This window comes from Cyprinus carpio, chromosome A10, assembly GCF_018340385.1.
Source record: "Cyprinus carpio isolate SPL01 chromosome A10, ASM1834038v1, whole genome shotgun sequence".
Lineage (NCBI taxonomy): Eukaryota > Metazoa > Chordata > Actinopteri > Cypriniformes > Cyprinidae > Cyprinus > Cyprinus carpio.
In genome coordinates this window covers 15,397,119-15,416,903 of record NC_056581.1, presented here as the reverse complement: position 1 = coordinate 15,416,903, position 19,785 = coordinate 15,397,119, and the positions used below count along the sequence as shown (strand labels likewise).

The 19,785-nt window shown below is 39.7% G+C and overlaps 2 protein-coding genes and 1 pseudogene across 2 annotated transcripts; all 3 read right to left on the bottom strand.

Annotated features, from left to right (window-relative positions):
* Window positions 1-285: 285 nt before the first annotated feature.
* Window positions 286-1,287, bottom strand: LOC109080459 (trace amine-associated receptor 13c-like). The gene is made up of 2 exons (XM_042765717.1): window positions 1,227-1,287; window positions 286-1,160 (listed from the first exon to the last, which is right to left on the bottom strand). Exons 1-2 carry the CDS (start codon window positions 1,285-1,287, stop codon window positions 286-288), a joined length of 936 nt encoding a protein of 311 aa, XP_042621651.1.
* A 7,760-nt stretch (window positions 1,288-9,047) lies between these two features.
* Window positions 9,048-10,103, bottom strand: LOC109112113 (annotated as a pseudogene).
* Window positions 10,104-12,529: 2,426 nt separating this feature from the next.
* Window positions 12,530-13,495, bottom strand: LOC109112114 (trace amine-associated receptor 13c-like). The gene has a single exon (XM_042765716.1). It carries the CDS (start codon window positions 13,493-13,495, stop codon window positions 12,530-12,532), a length of 966 nt encoding a protein of 321 aa, XP_042621650.1.
* Between the last annotated feature and the right edge of the window lie 6,290 nt (window positions 13,496-19,785).

Sequence of the window (19,785 nt, the reverse complement as noted above, 5' to 3'; positions counted from 1 at the left end):
TATTCTTAATAATCAATGTTCTGATAACACAACACGTGAGACAGTCTTGCTGTTTAAGTTTCTCTCTTTGGCTGAAATGTCACAGTTACACAGAAAAACTCAAGTAAAAAGTTAAAGTCTATATAAACAAACTTATAAAACAAGTTACATTTATTTATTTGAGACATAGATTTATTATGGATTATCTATTTAAAAATGATCTCAAATGCATTCTAAATGACAATGTATAGTGCACTTCATAAGGAATTGCTTTACTGGTTTGAAGCACAAATAGTGTTAAAAATATCATGAATGATGATTTGTAAAAATATTGACCCGAGAGGATGCTGGCTGAAATATTCGAAACGTTAAGATGTATTTAATTGATTTTCTAAACCAGGGATAAAATAATGCATAGATAAGAGGATTCACACATGAGTTAATGTATAAGACCCATATTAGACAATATAGTATGGTGGGTGGGATTGCTGTGTTTTCAGTTAAAGTCAAGATATAGTATGGAATCCAGCAAAGCAGATGAATTGCCACAATGATTCCTAATGTAAGAGCAGCTTTGCTCTCAGATTTCCTTCTTACTGAACCTTCCATTACACATTTACCACTCTTCATTAGAGAGTTTATGACTTTCACTTGCTTTTGTGCAACATAAAATATCCTTAAATGTAAAGTTATGATTAGGGTACAGGGAAACAGGAAGGAAAATATTAAATCAATTATTCTCCATTCAAATGTAAGCATAATATTACATTCACCATAACACACATCTGTTCTGTGTGAGATACTTATTACAATTGCAATATTATAAGCTAAAGAAAAAAACCAGCAAAGACAGACAATAATTAACATTCTTATTATGGTAATTTTCTGTGGGTACTGTAAAGGGTAACACACAGCCACAAAACGATCAATGGCAATTAAAACTAAATTACTGAGAGATGCTGAGAGAAGCAGTCCCATGATTAACATAAACAGTGTACAGAAAGTGTCTCCAAAGTACCAGCAAGTCTCAATCAACTTGATGGCCTGTATAGGCATGACAATTAGTCCAACAAGCATATCAGCAACAGCAAGAGAGAGAATGATCAGGTTGGTTGGAGTATGAAGCTTCTTGAAGTGAGAGATGGAGATGATCACCAGCAGGTTCAGAAACACAGTACCCACTGACAGAAATGAAAAAAACATGTACATAAAATAGTAATCATAACTGGAGCGTTTTCCCCTGATACATGATGAGTTGATGGCAGGAAAGCAGTATTGAGTCTTGTGATCCTCTGTCTCATAGGCCATGTGCAAGTCTCCTCCTTTAAGGAGTTTGTTCTGCTCTTCTCACTGTCCTTCCATTTATAGTGTCTGGATCAAACCCACCTATCTACCGCCCATTCTAAAATGATATAATGGCATATTTTCCCTTTCAATAAATAAATAAATAAAAAATGCTACTTGTTACATCTGCTTAGTACGGAGCCTGAGAAGTCACCTGTAGGAGAAAAAAAAAACAATCCGTGCCGAGGGTTTTGCAGTCCGTCCCCTCAGTTTGTAAACCGTACTCACAAATTCTTAAACTGTTCCTTCGGTTTTACAAATCGTGCCCACGGATTGATAAACCGTACCTACAAAAATCTGTTTGTATACTATTCTTTCTTAACATGAAGACTTATTTTGGTGATTTTATTACACTAAGCTTTTTCCCCAGAGTTTAGGTGCATGCTTCACTGATAATGTTATTATTAAATAATTAGGCCTATTATAACATTGCATTCAGTTAGAGAGCAAAGGAATGACAACATAACCGGTACATATTCTTCTTTTGAGCGTTTATTTTAGGCTATAAAACACAGGCAGTGGTGTCTTATCCTATTGATGATTAATGTAAAATAAACGCTAAAAGAAGACTATTTTGTGAGTGTGGATCATGGTCTCATAGGCTATGAAAAATAATGTTTAATAAACACAAATGAATCTGCCGGTGGGAGCGGTGCCACAAATTTGTGAGTTTACAAAACCGAGGGAACGGATTGCGAAAGCATGCACACAGATTATGAATTTGTGGGTATGGATTCAAAAACCAAAGGTATGGTTTACAAAATCTGAGTGCACGGATTGGAAATTCGTGGGAACGGTTTATTAATCTGTGGGCACTCCACCTCTGACTCATGCCACTCTCACAGATTACATTTCACATAATCCTTTGCCGGACTCATCATCTCTGATTGCATTCACCGTTTAATTTTGACAGCAAATTTTGATTTAGTTTTAGTCATAGTCTTTTGACTAAAATGTCATTTAGTTTTAGTCATATTTTAGTCATCTGAATTGTTTTTAGTTTTAGTCTAGTTTTAGTTGACTAAATATCATAAGATTTTAGTTGACCAAACCTACAGTAAATTTAGTCGGCTAAAATCGAATGATACACGTTCTCCCTACTGCTTACATTTGCTTAAGGCATAATCAAATGTGTTAATGTGAATACTCGTCAGAACGGACAATTCAACATCATTTTGACAATTCAACATCAATTCTCCGTCCATGCGACGTGAAAGAGTACTCGCGCACTGTAAGACGTGCTTTCTGTGTGTTTATGCTTCAGTGTCTGCACTCAGAAAACCGGACCGAATTGAGTTCTCTCTTGCGTCGTCAGATTTATCCATATGTCTGCTCTTCTCTTACTCCCACACATTGACATTTTTAATGTTTTATGCGACGTGCAGCAAGTGTATGTTATGATCTGGTTCATATGTACGCATTTAACCTCCGAACCACACAGCAGATTCCTTCTGAATGAATCTCTTCCCAAATCGTCCCTCCCTATCATTTTCATCTCGTTTTTATTCGTTGACGTAAATGTCAGTAGATTTACATCATAGTTTATAATTTAAAAAGAGCTTTAGCTCATTATCGTCTTGTTGTCGTCTGTGAAAAAATGTTGTTTGATGAATATTATGATGAAAATTATTCGTCAATAGAATTAACACTGCCTGTGTCTTGTTTCCTCATCAGTCTCACCCTACAACAGATTTGAAGATCCAAGTGCAGACTTTATTTACAAGAGGGGTCAAAACAGGAAGGGTCAATCAATAGCAAGCAGGTATATACCATGTAACGTCTTCTTGTTGTCCATGTTTCCTGTTTCCTGGTTCCTTGTTTTCTTGCCTTGCCTTGCCTTGTTTTGACCCTGGACTGTTTCTTTTTCCCTGATTGTTTGCTGCCTGCCCTGACTATCGCCTGTTTTTGGATTATTCTTTTGTCTCATCCTGGATTATACCTGCTTGCTGTTGATTGACCCTGCCTGTTTTGACCACTCTTGTAAATAAAGCCTGCACTTGGATCCTCAACTCCATTGTCACGCCACCACGTTACATTTATAGTATAACACGAACTACATAGTGGACCAATATTTTCAGTTGAAGAAAAAACCCAGCAAAACAGACAATAATTAACATTCTAGTCACCTTTCTTTTTGTTATGCGTAGTTCTGTATTAAGTGTACAATGGAGTATAATCCAAATTAGCCTTTAAATTGTATATTCGCAAGGAATAAATACAGGAGAATCGCAGGAGTAAATGTAACACACACAATAGTTAAGCAAATAGCCGGCAGAGAACAGAACAAAACATGTTTTTTGACCTTGCATGCATGTAAACCTGTTGTTGGGGACTCCCAAAAGCAAATTATGTCATATAGCATAATAGGGACCCCTTAAGATTATTGATGTTATTATATTGTGGGGAACTTGATCCACAGTGATTAAATGCTTTTGGTTTGACATTTTAAGTATTTCCTAGAAACCAGAAATCTTTTATTTTATTTATATTTTTTCAGTGTTGGGCAAGAAATAATTTTGAGCACAAACCTAAAGGGTTAGTTCACCCCCCCAAAATGAAAAGTCTGTCATCATTAACTTCCCCTCATGTTGTTCCAAACCTGACTTTTGGAACACAAATTGAAAAACAAACTGAGTTGGTCCAACTTTGTTTGAACCCCAAGGTTATTTGTAATACCTTCTTTTGGTGCTGATGATTTGAATGATGACAGAATTTTCATTTTTAGATGAGCTATTCTTTTAGAGGGTATGACAATCACAGACGTAATGCCATATTTTGTTTATTATCAATATTTCTGTAGTTTAGGTCAGGGTTGCTAACCCGCTCTTCTGCCCACTCTGATGCAACATAGCAGTTCAGTAAATAATTATTAATTTACTGTAATTTACTATAACTGTTACTATAATCAGCTGATAGGTGAATCAAACTTATATATGTGGTTTAACTTAATATAGTTTTACTTTTGTGCTACAAAAATATCACTCAAAGAAAATTTGATTATGTTACAGTGCAATGTAAACCTGAACCTATGAGTGTGTATTTCTTTATGCTCACATTTTCATCACACACATCTGTTCATCGACAGATTGACATGATTAACCCAAATTTTTCTTCAATGATTTCTCATATAACATGGAAGTATGCTGAATAAATATATAAACAATTATGTTTATATATTGTTTTAATGTGTATTTGTTGTATTTTAAAATGTGTCTTACTGTATGGCTGCTACCTTGGCCAGGTCTCTCTTGTAAAAGAGATTTTAATCTCAATGAGACTTCCTGGTTAAATAAAGGTAAATAAATAACAAATAATAATAAACTGACACTACTTTTACTCTTATAACTTATATATATATATATATATATATATATATATATATATATATATATATATATATATATATATATATATATATATATATTTTTTTTTTTTACATCTATAGTAGGGGTCTCCAACCCTGCTTCTGGATAGCAACAGTCCTGCAGATTTCAGCTTCAATCCCAAAATACCCTGAACCAACTAATCAAGGTATTCAGGGTTACTTGATAATTATAGAGATGTGTGTTGGAGCAGGGTTGTAACTGAAGTCTGCAGGATTTATTTAAAAGAGAGAGTAAATGCATGCACATCTTTGCACTATTTGAATTTTCTTCCTGTTAAGCTTGAAATCTCTTGCAGTTCTCATGGATTTATTTATAATTGACCGAGACGATTTCTGAAGCCCTGTTAAATTAAAGGCTTTTTATTATAATATTTTTTTTTTTTTTTTTTTTTTTTTTTTTTTGCCGTTAATAATCTTTTGTAATGACTTCACAGACCCATTGAGGAGAAATCAATGTCAGTGAATCCTATTCATTATTATGGTCAGGTCAAAAAAGATATTATACTTGGTGAAATATTTTAAAAGTTAAGATGTGTTTAACTGACATTTTAAACCAGGGGTAAAAGAAAGCATAGACAAGAGGATTCAGACCGGAGTTAACATACAAAATCCATAATAGAATATAGGCTGTAATGGAAGCCATTCCTGTGTTTCCTGTGAAAGACAAAATAAAAAAGGGAATCCAGCAAACTAGATAAACTGCGACAATGATTCCTAATGTCAGAGCAGCTTTTCTTTCAGATTTCCTCTTCACAAAACCATCATTTATATGTTTTCCACCCTTCATCAGTTAGTTTATAACTTTCACTTGCTGATGTGCAACATAAAATATCCTCAAATATAAGGTCATGATAAAGGTACAAGGAATCAAGAAAGACAAGAATAGATCAATGACTGTCCAGTCAGAAGTAACCATAATTGTACATTCTCCATAACATGCATATTTCTTGTGTGAGGTACTCGTAACTATTGCGGTGTTATATGCTGAAGAGCAAAACCAGGAAAGACTGACAATAATTAATGTTTTAGTTGTGGTTATTCTCTGTGGGTACAATAAAGGGTGACACACAGCCACAAAACGATCAACAGCAATTAAAACCAAATTACTGAGTGATGCTGAAAAGAGAAGTCCCATCATTGTAAAAAATAGCCTGCAGAAAGTGTCTCCAAAGTACCAACATGTTTCAATGAGCCTAGTAGCCTCTAAGGGCATCACAATAAGTCCAAAAAGCATGTCAGCCACAGCCAGGGAGAGAATGAGCAGGTTAGTTGGAGTGTGAAGCTTTTTGAAGTGAGAGATTGATATGATCACCAGCAGGTTCAGAAACACAGTCCATGCTGACAGCAATGAGAAAAACACAAACACGATGTTGTATTCATATCTAGAGCGCATTCCTTTGATACATGATGAGTTGATAGCAGGAAAGCAGTATTGAGTCTCACGATCCTCTGTTTTATAGGCCATGAGTGAATGTTAGGAGTTTGTTCTGCTCTGCTTACTGTCCTGTCATTTATACAGTGTCTGGATCAGACTGACCCATTCTGATGATGCATAATGATGTCATCATTTTACATGCAAGTGGGCCTAACACAGATCCTTACAGCACTTAACTGGTGTTAGCTTAGAGAACAAAATGGTAGCAACAAGAGAAATAGGATCTAAGCCATCTTAAATGCCTATCCCTGAATATCATTGTAATTCTGTAATAAATCTAAATGACACAATCTGTAGTATCAAGGTACTGCAATGGGATTTTTTCACAGACAGATCAGCATAGTTTTCTTTATTTTCATTTTTCCAAAAAACACTTATGTACATTTATAACATGCTTTGTATTATATTACCTTTCAATCAAATTACAAAAAACGAATTAATGCTGATGTGTCAGACTCTTTCCCGTGTGTTGTGTATGTTCCTGCTCCCTGATTGTTTGATTTGTTCTATGTGTCTCTTTATCAGTTGTCCTCCTCATATGTCTGCCCCTCGTTATGAGCCCTATTTAGTTCTAGCCCGTTCTGTTCTCCCTTATTTGCTGTTAAATGTCATCCCTGATGTTCCAGTGTTCATTGTCTCCTTGTTTCCTGAATAAAACTCCTTCGAAGTACTCTCCAGCATCTCCTCGTCCCTTCCTGAGTGATACATGACAGAACAGCAGACTGAAAAGTAAAAGTGGCACCATTTTCCTCCCACAAACATTTATAGGGCAAACCAAACAAACATTAATATGACAAGCCTGCCAGCCCCAAAGCTCACTCCAGTGGAGGCTCCTCGAAAGCGCTTGGCTGTGCCTGCTCCTCCAGAGCACCCTCCAGTGCCAGCACCACGTAAGCACTACCCAGGTCCCCAGCTAAGCCCAGGAGGGGCTCCCGTTCCTGAGCCAAGCCCAGGAGGGGCTCCCATTGCTGAGTCAAACCCAGGAGGGTCTCCCGATCCCTAGTTAAGCCCCGGGTGGGCTCCCGTTCCTGAGTTAAGCCCAGGAAGGGCTCCCGATCCCCCGTTAGGCACAGGGAGGGTTCCTGATTCCACATTAAGCCCAGGGAGGGCACCAGGCACCGAGTTCAGCCCTGTAAGTTCCCCCAAGTATTTGTTTTTTTTGGGGGGGGGGGGGGGGGGGGGGGGGTAGTAGGGATCCAGCCGTAGAGGCCGAGGCGGGGGCTGCTCCGCCATGGCTTGCCTGGGTCTCCAACTCCGCCATGACCTCCCGAGTCTCCTGCTCTGCCATGGTGCCCCGAATGGGTACCGCTCTTGAGGCCCACTGTCCCGTGTATATCCTGGGGTACTTCCAGAGTGCACAACCCCCCCTCCCAATTTTGATGTTGTGACGTGAGGTCATGCCTTCCAGAAGGGGACGTCATGTTAGACTCTGTCCCGTGTTTTGTGTATGTTCCTGCTCCCTGATTGTTAGATTTGTTCCAGGTGTCTCTTTATCAGTTAGCCTCCTCACCGGTCTGCCCCTCGTTCTGTGAAAAGTGTCAAAATATCCGTTGTTAATTACAATGACAGTGTTGTAAGCTAAGAACAAAACCAGCAGCAAATGATGCTCATTAAAGTTGTAGTTGTGGTTATTTTCTGTGGGTACTGTAAAGGACAACACACAGCCACATAATGATCAACAGCAATTAAAACTAAATTACAGAGAGATGCTGATAGGAGCAATCCAAGGGTATTTATAAACATTCCACAAAATTAGTCTCCTAAGGACCAGCATGTCTCAGTTAGTTTGATGGCCTCTATGGGTATCAGTAAGTTCAATACACATGTCAGCCACAGCAAGAGAATGATCAGGATGGGTTGCAGTGTGAAATTTATTGAATTGAGAGATTGAGATAATCACCAGCAGGTTCAGAAACACAGTCCATGCTGATAGCAATGAAAAAAAAAAAAACACATATAAAACATTCTATTCATGTCTGGGGCATTTTCCCTTGATACATTGAGACAGCTCTTCTTACTATCATTCCATTTATAGTGTCTGGATCAGACTGACAACCCATCTATGGCTCAATCTGAAATTCTGTAATGACATTGAAGGTTAGAATTAAATTCTCTCTCTCTTTTTTTTAATCAAATTTTGATTGTTATTTTATCATCTTTTAAATCTCATTTTGAAATGTCTCCAGTTCTAATCAATAAACCTTTAAGCTTCTCCAAAGTTTCAGCCAAAGTCTTATAGTGCTCTCTCTTGCACCGTGAATGTGCACAGTGGACAGTTCGAGATGCATCACTTCCATAAAAGTGAGCACCCAATATTGCTTATGTAGAGAATACGGAGCCTTCCATCTTGTTGCCACTATTTTCTTGGCAGCTGTAAGGTCAGAATTTAATTCTTGTAAAGAATGAAATTTTAACGCTTTATGTGATCCTCAGTAACATGACGTAACAAATTGTGACACTAAATTTAGCATTTTATTCCTTAGTTGTTCAAATCAAATTTAAGATGCACATGTACAAGTATGTAATAATTAGTTGATACATTATAAATAGCATTATGAATATAAACATGATAATTAAGAAAGAAAAATTTAACAGGTTTGTTTTGTGAAGAAAGAAGTGAAATTGAAAATTGAAAAATATTGTTAATAATCAATGTTCTGATAACACAACATGTGAGACAGTCTTGCTGTTAAAGTTTCTCTCTTTGACTGAAATGTCACAGTTACACAGAAAAGCTCAGGTAAAAAGTTACAGTCTATATAAACAAACTTATAAAACAAATTACATTTATTTATTTGAAACATAGATTTATTATGGATTATCTATTTAAAAATGATCTCAAATGCATTCTAAATGACAATGTATTGTGCACTTCATAAAGAAGCACAAATAGTGTTAAAAATATCATGAATGATGATTTGTAAAAATATTGACCCGAGAGGATGCTGGCTGAAATATTCTTAAAGTTAAGATGTATTTAATTGATTTTCTAAACCAGGGGTAAAATAAAGCATAGATAAGAGGATTCACACATGAGTTAACGTAAAAGACCCATATTAGACAATATAGTATGGTGGGCGGGATTGCTGTGTTTTCAGTTAAAGTCAAGATATAGTATGGAATCCAGCAAAGCAGATGAATTGCCACAATGATTCCTAATGTAAGAGCAGCTTTGCTCTCAGATTTCCTTCTTACTGAACCTTCCATTACACATTTACCACTCTTCATTAGAGAGTTTATGACTTTCACTTGCTTTTGTGCAATATAAAATATCCTTAAATGTAAAGTTATAATTAGGGTACAGGGAAATAGGAGGGAAAATATTAAATCAATTATTCTCCATTTAAATGTAAGCATAATAATACATTCACCATAACACACATCTGTTCTGTGTGAGATATTAATTACAATTGCAATATTATAAGCTGAAGAAACAAACCAGCAAAGACAGACAATAATTAACATTCTAATTATGGTTATTTTCTGTGGGTACTGTAAAGGGTGACACACAGCCACAAAACGATCAATGGCAATTAAAACTAAATTACTGAGAGATGCTGAGAGAAGCAGTCCCATAATTAACATAAACAGTCGACAGAAAGTGTCTCCAAAGTACCAGCAAGTCTCAATCAACTTGATGGCCTGTATAGGCATGATAATTAGTCCAACAAGCATATCAGCAACAGCAAGAGAGAGAATGATCAGGTTGGTTGGAGTGTGAAGCTTCTTGAAGTGAGAGATGGAGATGACAACCAGCAGGTTCAGAAACACAGTACTCGCTGACAGAAGTGAAAAAAACATGTACAGTAAAGAGTAATCATAACTGGAGCGGTTTTCCTTGATACATGATGAATTGATGGCAGGAAAGCAGTATTGAATCTCGTGATCCTCTGTCTCATAGGCCATGAGTGAGTCTCCTCCTGTTAGAAGTTTGTTCTGCTCTTCTTACTGTCCTTTCATTTATAGTGTCTGGATCAAACCCACCCATCTACCGCCCACTCTGAAATAATATAATGGCATCCTTTCCACATCAATAAATAAATAAATAAATAAAAATGCTACTTGTTACATCTGCTCAGACTATTCACTTACATTGAATTCCTGCATATAGAAATAGCATATATAGAGCCCAGTGATTTTTGTGGTGCAGTAAATGCAGACTGAGTTGCAGAATCTATTCAGAAAAATTATGTTTATTGTCACTATCTCCAGCTGGAGTGCCTATGAACTCCACCAGAGGGCACTCCACCTCTTACTCTTGCCACTCTCACAGGCTACATTTTACATAATCCTTTGCCAGACTCATCATCTCTGATTGCATTCACCTGTGTCTTGTTTCCTCATCAGTCTCACCCCATTTAAAGCCTGGTTCTGTAACGTGGAGGTGTGACAACAGAGCTTAGGGTCCAAGTGCGGGCTTTATTTACAAGAGGGGGTCAAAACAGGCAGGGGCAATCAACAGAATGCAGGTATATAGCCTGTAATTCTTGTTGTCCATGTTTCCTGGTTCCTTGTTTTCTTGCCTTGCCTTGCCTTGCCTTGCCTTGACCCTGGACTGTTTCTTTTTCTCTGATTGTTTGCTGCCTGCCCTGACCATCACCTGTTTTTGGATTATTCTTTTGTCTCATCCTGGATTATACCTGCTTGCTGTTGCTTAACCCTGCCTGTTTTGACCACTCTTGTAAATAAAGCCTGCGCTTGGATCCTCAATTCCATTCTGACACCTCCACATTAAATTTATAGTATAACAGACTACATAGCGAACTAATATTTTAAGCTGAAGAAAAAACCCCAGCAAAACAGACGATTAACATTCTAGTCATCTTTCTTTTTGTCACCCGTAGTTCTGTTTTAAGTGTACAATGGAGTATAATCCAAATTAGCCTTTTAGTTGTTAATCCACAAGGAATAAATGCAGGAGCAAATGTAGCACACACAATAGTAAAGCAAATAACCGGCAGAGAACAGAACGAAACGTGGGTTTTGACCTTACATGCATGTAAACCTGTTGTTAGGGACTCACAAATTATGTCAAATAGCATCATTTGGTTACTTTAAGATGACTGTTGTTGTTATATTGTGGGGAACCTGATCCACAGTGATTAAATGCTCTTGGTTTGACATTATAAGTACTACCTAGTCACCAGAAATCTTTTATTTTATTTATATTTTTTCAGTCTTGGGCAAGAAATAATTTTGAGCACAAACCTAAAGGGTAAGTTCACCCCTTAAAAGGAAAAGTCTGTCACCATTAACTTCTTCTCATGTTGTTACAAACCTGACTTTTGGAACACTATATATATATATATATATATATATATATATATATATATATATATATATATATATATATATATATATATATATATATATATAAAATATATAAAAGTTCCACCTTTGTTTGAACCCCAAGGTGTAATATTATTCTGGTGCTGATGATTTGAATGATGACAGAATCTTTATTTTAAGATGAGCTATCCTTTTAGAGGGTGTGACAATCACAGATATAATGTCACATTTTGTTTATTATCAATATTCCTGTAGTTTAGGTCAGGCTTGCTAACCCGCTCTTCTGCCCACTCTGATGTAACATAGCAGTTCAGTAAATAATTATTAATTTACTGTAATTTACTATAACTGTTCTATCAGCTGATAGGTGAATCAAACTTATATCTCTGGTTTAACCTAATATGGTTTAACTTTTGTGTTACAAAAATATCACTCAATGCAGATTTGAATATGATACAGTGCAATGTAAACCTGAACCTATGAGTGTGTATTTCTTTTTGCTCACATTTTCATCACACTCATCTGTTCATCTACAGATTGACATGATTTACCCATATTTTTCTGCTATGATTTCTCATATAACATGGAAGTATGCTGAATAAACTGACATTACTTCTATTCTTATTTACATCTATAGTAGGGGTCTCCAACCCTGCTCCCGGAGAGCTACAGTCCTGCAGATTTCAGCTTCAATCCCAAAACACCCTGAACCAGCTAATCAAGGTATTCAGGGTTACTTGATAATTACAGAGATGTGTGTTGGAGCAGTGTTGTGACTGAAGTCTGCAGGACGGTAGCTTTCCAGGAGCAGGGTTAGAAATCCCTGATCTACAATAGTATTTAAAGTGAGTAAATGCATGCACATCTTTGCACTATTTGAATTTTCTTCCTGTTTAGCTTGAAATCTCTAGCAGTTCTCATGGATTTATTAATAATTGACTGAAATGATTTCTGAATCCCTGTCAAATTAAAGGCTTTTTATTATAAGCAGAATTTTTTTGCCATGAATAATATTTTGTAATGACTCCACAGACCCATTGAGGAGAAATGCATGTCAGTGAATCCTATTCATTATTATGGTCAGGTCAAAAAAGATATTATACTTGGTGAAATATTTTAAAAGTTAAGATGTGTTTAACTGACATTTTAAACCAGGGGTAAAAGAAAGCATATACAAGAGGATTCAGACCAGAGTTAATATACAAAATCCATAATAGAATATAGGCTGTGGTGGAAGCCATTCCTGTGTTTCCTGTGAAAGACAAAATAAAAAAGGGAATCCAGCAAACTAGATAAACTGCGACAATGATTCCTAATGTCAGAGCAGCTTTTCTTTCAGATTTCCTCTTCACAAAACCATCATTTATATGTTTTCCACCCTTCACCAGTGAGTTTATAACTTTCACTTGCTGATGTGCAACATAAAATATCCTCAAATATAAGGTTATGATAAGGGTACAAGGAATCAAGAAAGACAAGAATAGATCAATGACTGTCCAGTCAGAAGTTACCATAATTGTACATTCTCCATAACATGCATATTTCTTGTGTGAGATACTTGTAACTATTGCGGTGTTATATGCTGAAGAGCAAAACCAGGAAAGACTGACAATAATTAACGTTTTAGTTGTGGTTATTTTCTGTGGGTACAATAAAGGGTGACACACAGCCACAAAACGATCAGCAGCAATTAAAACCAAATTACTGAGAGATGCTGAAAAGAGAAGTCCCATCATTGCTAAAAATAGCCTGCAGAAAGTGTCTCCAAAGTACCAACATGTTTCAATAAGCCTAGTAGCCTCTATTGGCATTACAATAAGTCCAACAAGCATGTCAGCCACAGCCAGAGAGAGAATGAGCAGGTTGGTTGGAGTGTGAAGCTTTTTGAAGTGAGAGATTGAGATGATCACCAGCAGGTTCAGAAACACAGTCCATGCCGACAGCAATGAGAAAAACACAAACATGATATTGTATTCATATCTAGAGTGCATTCCTTTGATACATGATGAGTTGATGGCAGGAAAGCAGTATTGATTCTCATGATCCTCTGTTTCATAGGCCATGAGTGAATCTCCCCGTTAGGTGTTTGTTCTGCTCTGCTTACTGTCCTGTCATTTATACAGTGTCTGGTGCATAATGATGTCATCATTTTACATGCAAGAGGGTGTAACACAGATCCTTACAGCACTTAACTGCTGTTAGCATAGAGAACAAAATGGTAACAGTCAGTGAAATAGGATCTAAACCATATTAATGCCCAACCCTGAATATCAATGTAATTTTATAATAAATCTAAATGACATGATCTTTAGTATCAAAGTACTGCAATGGACTTTTTTCATAGACTGATCAGCATTATTTTTATTTTTTTTAAAAAAATGTATGTACAAGTGTAATATACTTCGTATTATAGTACCTTTGCATCAAATTACAAAAAACGAATTAATGCTGCTGTGAGAATGTTTCTAATGCTAATAACCCAACTATGACGACTTCTGCTTCTGTATAGGATAGAGCAGTTGTTCCCAACCACGTTCCTGGAGGCCCCCCAACACTACAGGTTTTCCCTGTCTCCTCAATCAAACACACCTGATTCAGATCATCAGCTCATTAGTAGAGACTCCAAGATAGTGGCTGTGTCCGAAATCGCATACTCAATGAGTAGGTACTTAATATCAATAAGAAGCCTACTTACTTAACAGGCGCTAAAACAGTACGTACTCAACAGCCAAATCTCGTAGAGTATGAATGCGATCCGCCATGTTTACGTTATCATGTGACCTATGACGTTATAACAACTGCAACATCTTCAAAGATATGACTGACTGCGACAGGTTTAATATCTACTATCTGTAAATATTTTGATGTTGATGCAATTTGCTCATTTTGTGGTCTTGTTGAAGAAACAGCTGCCCTTTTATTGTGATTGTAGTTTAACCAATACATTTTGTGTTGTTTTTATATTTTAACTCTACTGAAATGACCCAGTTGAATCCTTCAAGATTAAACACCTCATAGTATCGGTAACTCCACAACCCTACCTTGTATGGTTTTCCTCAGCGTTTGCAGTATTTGTAATATCTGCACAACGGAGATGTCAATCAGCTGCTTGAAGATCTCGACTTTGGAGAAGACTGTTTATTTTACACTTGAAAAATGTAAATATTACAACTTAGAAATTATGATTACCTCAGAATGAATTTCTAGCCCACCCCAACACTTATGAACAACAATAATGATAAATGGTGACTAACAATTATATATTTTTATGTAAAACAAACAAAGTGTAATTAGTTTTTTTTTTTTTTTTTTTTTCATATGCCATAGCTATGCATGACTTCAAACTAGACAAATGCAGCCAAGGTGAATACATCTAAATATTCAGTCAAGTAATGAAACAGTTAGGCTACATTTTATTTACTGACAACAACAGGAGACATGAATAAATGAGTAAAAGAATAAATACAATTAACCATCACAATAAATAAATACAAGTCAACAACACATGAAACAAAGCTTTATTCGGTAACACTTTATAATAACTGCACACTATTAATCATTAATTAAGCATTAGTAAACAGATAATTTATAATTTATAAAGCATTAATAGACATTAATAAGTAGTTTATAAATACAGATATAAATGCTGTATTCTTGATTTAAAAGCATATCTATAATGTGTTTAATAACTTTATTGTCATACTTTATTCATGATCAATTTATCATTTCTCAATGAAGTATAGCATTATTTACAGACCAGTTATTTAGGAGTTGCCAGTGATTCATAAGATCACAAGAAATTGTAAGTAAATGTAGTAAATTCAGGTAGTTATAAAGCATTTAGTAGTGGTCAGTTAACTATTTATGTGAGCTCATCTAAAGTGAGGACTAGTTATGCCTTGTAAATGTCACGGTAGGAAATCCATTGGTTCCTCCGTGTCATGTTTTGTGTTGGTTTTTGTACTCACGTAGTCTCCATGTGCTCGTTTGGTTGATTGTTGTCACCTGCGTGTTGATTGTCTCGCTCCAGCTGATCCTCATCTCCACTCAGCTACATAAACTCACTCATCTCTCTGTCTGTTGTCAGATCCTCATTCATGTCTCAGCTTCCCAGTTGGATTACCGTCTCCCGTGTTCGTGTTCTGGATTGTGTTCGTGTTGTCGTCTTCGTGTGAGTGTTCCGGTCTGTTCCTGGTTTCATCCATCGACCGCCTTCACATTCACCACCGACTTCACCATCAGCACTTCTCACGCCACCGTAGACCTTCTCTCACCATTGCCTACCTACTGGACTCTATTATCTATAAACTTCTTCTGATTGCCTGCATTTGCCTCCTCCTCTTTCACGAGCCATCACAGTAGGATCTGACCATCATGGAAGCAGCAGGCGATCGCTCCCCATCTCATCTGGAGGAGTTTCTGCAGAGAGCCGTTGGTCGTATGGATCGCCAAGACAAGGCGATAGATGAGATGGGTCGAGCTTTCCAAGCACTGGTGACGAAGGTGTCCGAGCTCGCTCTCCAGGCTCAACAACAACAACAACCGCCACCCGCTGCGCCTCCCACGCCACCCACACCGCCGATCGTCTCCGGGGGGATTTCCCAGTCCGAACCACGCCTCCCCATCCCTGAGAAATATGCGGGTGAGCCAAAGTTTTGTTGATCATTTCTGTCTCATTGTTCTCTGCACTTCGCCCTGCAGCCCCGCACGTTTAACACAGAGGAAAAGAAGGTGGCATTCGTCTTGTCACTACTGACGGGGAGGGCTGCCCTCTGGGGGACGGCGGTGTGGGAGAACCAAGACAGCTGCTGTGCCTCGTTCCACGCCCTTTCGGAGGAGATGAGACGGGTCTTCGACCACTCCGTCGCCGGGAGGGAGGCGGCTAGACTTCTCACGGACCTACGTCAGGAGGACAGGTCCGTATCCGACTATTCCATTGAGTTCCGCACCCTGGCGGCGGAGTGTAAGTGGAACGAAGAGGCGCAGTGGGATCACTTCCTGCATGGGTTGGCTGACCGCATCCAACAGGAGATCCGCGCCGTCGAGCTCCCCACTTCTCTCAATGGCCTGATCGACCTCACCATCAGAGTAGACAACCGACTCGACCAAGCCGCCAGACGGAAGGGGAGAACAGTTCTCGCGACCAGACCGGAGGCTCAGCGTCAGCGCTCAGAGGTTGCGGTCAGCCCACCGGGAGATCTTGAACCCATGCAGGTGGGGCGAGCTCGAGCTCGCTCCCGGGAGGAGAGGATCAGGCGGAGATCCCGGGGACTGTGTTTATACTGCGGCAGCCAAGAACATCACATCCAGCGCTGTCCGGTAAAAGACCAAGCCCGATAGTAAGACGGAGGCTACTATCGGGTGGGATCTCTGCCAGGAAGACCTCATCTACATCGACACTCCCTCCGGTGAGTCTACGGTGGCCCACCCACGCACTCGATCATCACGCTTTGTTGGATTCTGGGGCCGAGGGTAGTTTCATGGACTTTAAGTTTGCTACTAGACTCAACATTCCTCTCACCTCCCTCAAACACCCCATTGCACCTTTTGCACTCAACGGACACAGACTGCCAGTCATCACACAGACCACTTTACCTGTTTTTCTCATCACATCTGGCAACCATACGGAGGAGATTTCATTTTACATCACGGACTCACCTCAATCTCCCATTGTTCTCGGTCACACCTGGCTCCAGAAACACAACCCCAGGATCGATTGGCGCCTCGGATCTGTGGCTAGCTGGAGCGAGGAGTGTCATTGGTCTTGTCTTTTGTCTGCTGGTGTTAATGTTTCTGAGTCTGTGTTTCAGGGGGAAGCAGTGGATTTGGCTAACGTGCCCGCGGAGTACCACGACCTGAAGGAGGTGTTCAGTAAGTCTCGTGCTGATTCTCTTCCTCCTCATCGTCCCTATGACTGTGCGATAGAGTTATTGCCAGGAACTTCTCCGCCTAAGGGCAAGTTATATTCTTTGTCTATTCCAGAGACGGCGGCCATGGAGAAATATATATCCAGTTCTCTAGCAACGGGGTTCATCCGCCCTTCTTCTTCTCCAGCGGGGGCGGGGTTCTTTTTTTGTGGGAAAGAAGGACGGATCCTTGCGACCTTGCATTGACTACCGAGGGGCTGAACAACATAACGGTAAAGAATACCTATCCTTTGCCGCTTATGTTTTCAGCTTTTGAGAGGTTGCAGGGAGCGTCCGTTTTCACTAAATTGGACTTACGTAATGCTTATCATTTGGTCCGCATCAGGGAGGGGGATGAGTGGAAGACTGCCTTTAACACCCCTAGAGGCCATTTTGAGTACTGCGTGATGCCTTTTGGGCTAACGAACTCGCCGGCAGTCTTCCAAGCACTCGTTAATGACGTGTTGCGAGACATGGTTGATCTGTTCATATATGTTTACCTGGATGACATATTGATTTTTTCTTCGTCTCTCCAGGAACACGTGCAACACGTACGACGAGTGCTTCTGCGGTTGCTAGAGAATGGATTGTTTGTCAAGGCGGAGAAATGCGTTTTTTCATGCACAGTCTGTTTCTTTTCTAGGACACATCATTTCGACTGAGGGTGTTCGCATGGATCCTGAGAAGGTTAAGGCTGTGGTAAATTGGCCATCCCCAGAGTCTCGCAAGGCCCTGCAGAGATTTCTGGGGTTCGCCAATTTTTTACCTGCGTTTCATTCGCAATTTCAGCCAACTAGCCGCTCCTCTGACCGCCTTGACCTCCCCTAGTTTGACGTTCAGGTGGTCAAACGCAGCCGAGGCTGCGTTTGCCAAACTGAAAAGCTGCTTTGTTTCAGCTCCCATTCTCGTCACCCCTGATCGCTCACGTCAATTCATAGTGGAGGTCGACGCATCAGAGGTGGGGGGTAGGAGCAGTGTTGTCCCAACGCGCATCCTCAGACGGAAAGGTGCATCCTTGCGCGTATTATTCTCACCGTTTATCTCCTGCAGAAGTTAATTATGACATTGGCAATCGAGAGTTGTTGGCAGTCAAACTTGCACTGGAAGAATGGCGTCACTGGCTTGAAGGGTCGGGTGTACCTTTCATTGTATGGACGGACCATAAGAATCTCGAATACATTAGAACCGCCAAAAGACTTAACTCCAGGCAGGCTCGGTGGGCATTTTTTTTCGGTCGTTTCGATTTTACACTTTCTTACCGGCCGGGTTCCAAAAACATCAAACCCGATGCTTTATCCCGTCTTTTTGAGCGTTCCGATCGTACTGCTACTCCCGAGCCCATTTTACCGGGGACCATCATTATCTCCGCGCTCAGATGGGAGGTCGAATCGAAGGTGTTGACTGCCTCAGAAGGGGTAACGCCCCCGGCTCGTTGCCCACCGAACCGATTGTTTGTGCCGGAGGGGTTACGGTCAGACGTTCTCCAGTGGGGTCATTGTTCCAGTGTTGCTTGTCACCCAGGGGTTAGTAGAACTAGGTTTCTAGTCAAGCAACGATTTTGGTGGCCTGGTATGGCTCGTGACGTCCACGACTTCGTCTTGGCTTGTTCAGTTTGCGCTATTGGTAAGACTTCCAATCGACCTCCAGATGGGTTACTCTTACCGCTGTCTGTCCCTTCGAGACCCTGGTCCCACATTTCGCTAGATTTCATTACCGCCCTCCCGCCCTCTAAGGGCAATACGGTGATTTTAACCGTAGTGGACCGGTTCTCGAAGGCGACTCATTTTATTCCCTTGCCCAAATTACCATCAGCCAAGAAAACAGCGGTAGCTGTCATTGACCACGTCTTCCGTATACATGGCCTTCCGACAGACGTGGTTTCTGACAGGGGTCCCCAATTTGTGTCCAAATTTTGGCGAGAATTTTGTAAATTGTTAGGAGCGACTGTTAGTCTTTCTTCCGGGTTCCATCCCCAGAGCAATGGTCAAACCGAGCGAGCCAATCAGGATGTCGAAAGGGTTTTGCGATGTTTGGCTTCCAATAATTCCTTCGTCCTGGTGTCAGCAACTCTCAATTGTGGAGTACGCACACAATTCTTTACCAGTGTCATCTACGGGCATGTCTCCATTTAAGTGTAGTTTAGGGTACCAACCACCTAATTTTGTCAGTACGGAATCCGAGGTTTCGGTCCCCTCCGCACACGCACTAGTCCAGAGGTGTCACCGCACCTGGACCAGAGCTCGCAGAGCTCTGCTCCAGGCTAGGTCGCGCACCAAGGCTAAGGCCGATCGCCACCGGTCGAAGCCTCCCCGTTACGTCGTCGGTCAAAGAGTGTGGCTTTCAACCCAGAATATTCAGATGCGTTCCGTTTCGAATAAGCTTGCTCCCAAATTTATTAATCCGGTAACAGTGCGTCTTAGCCTTCCTCCGGCGTACAGGAGGGTTCA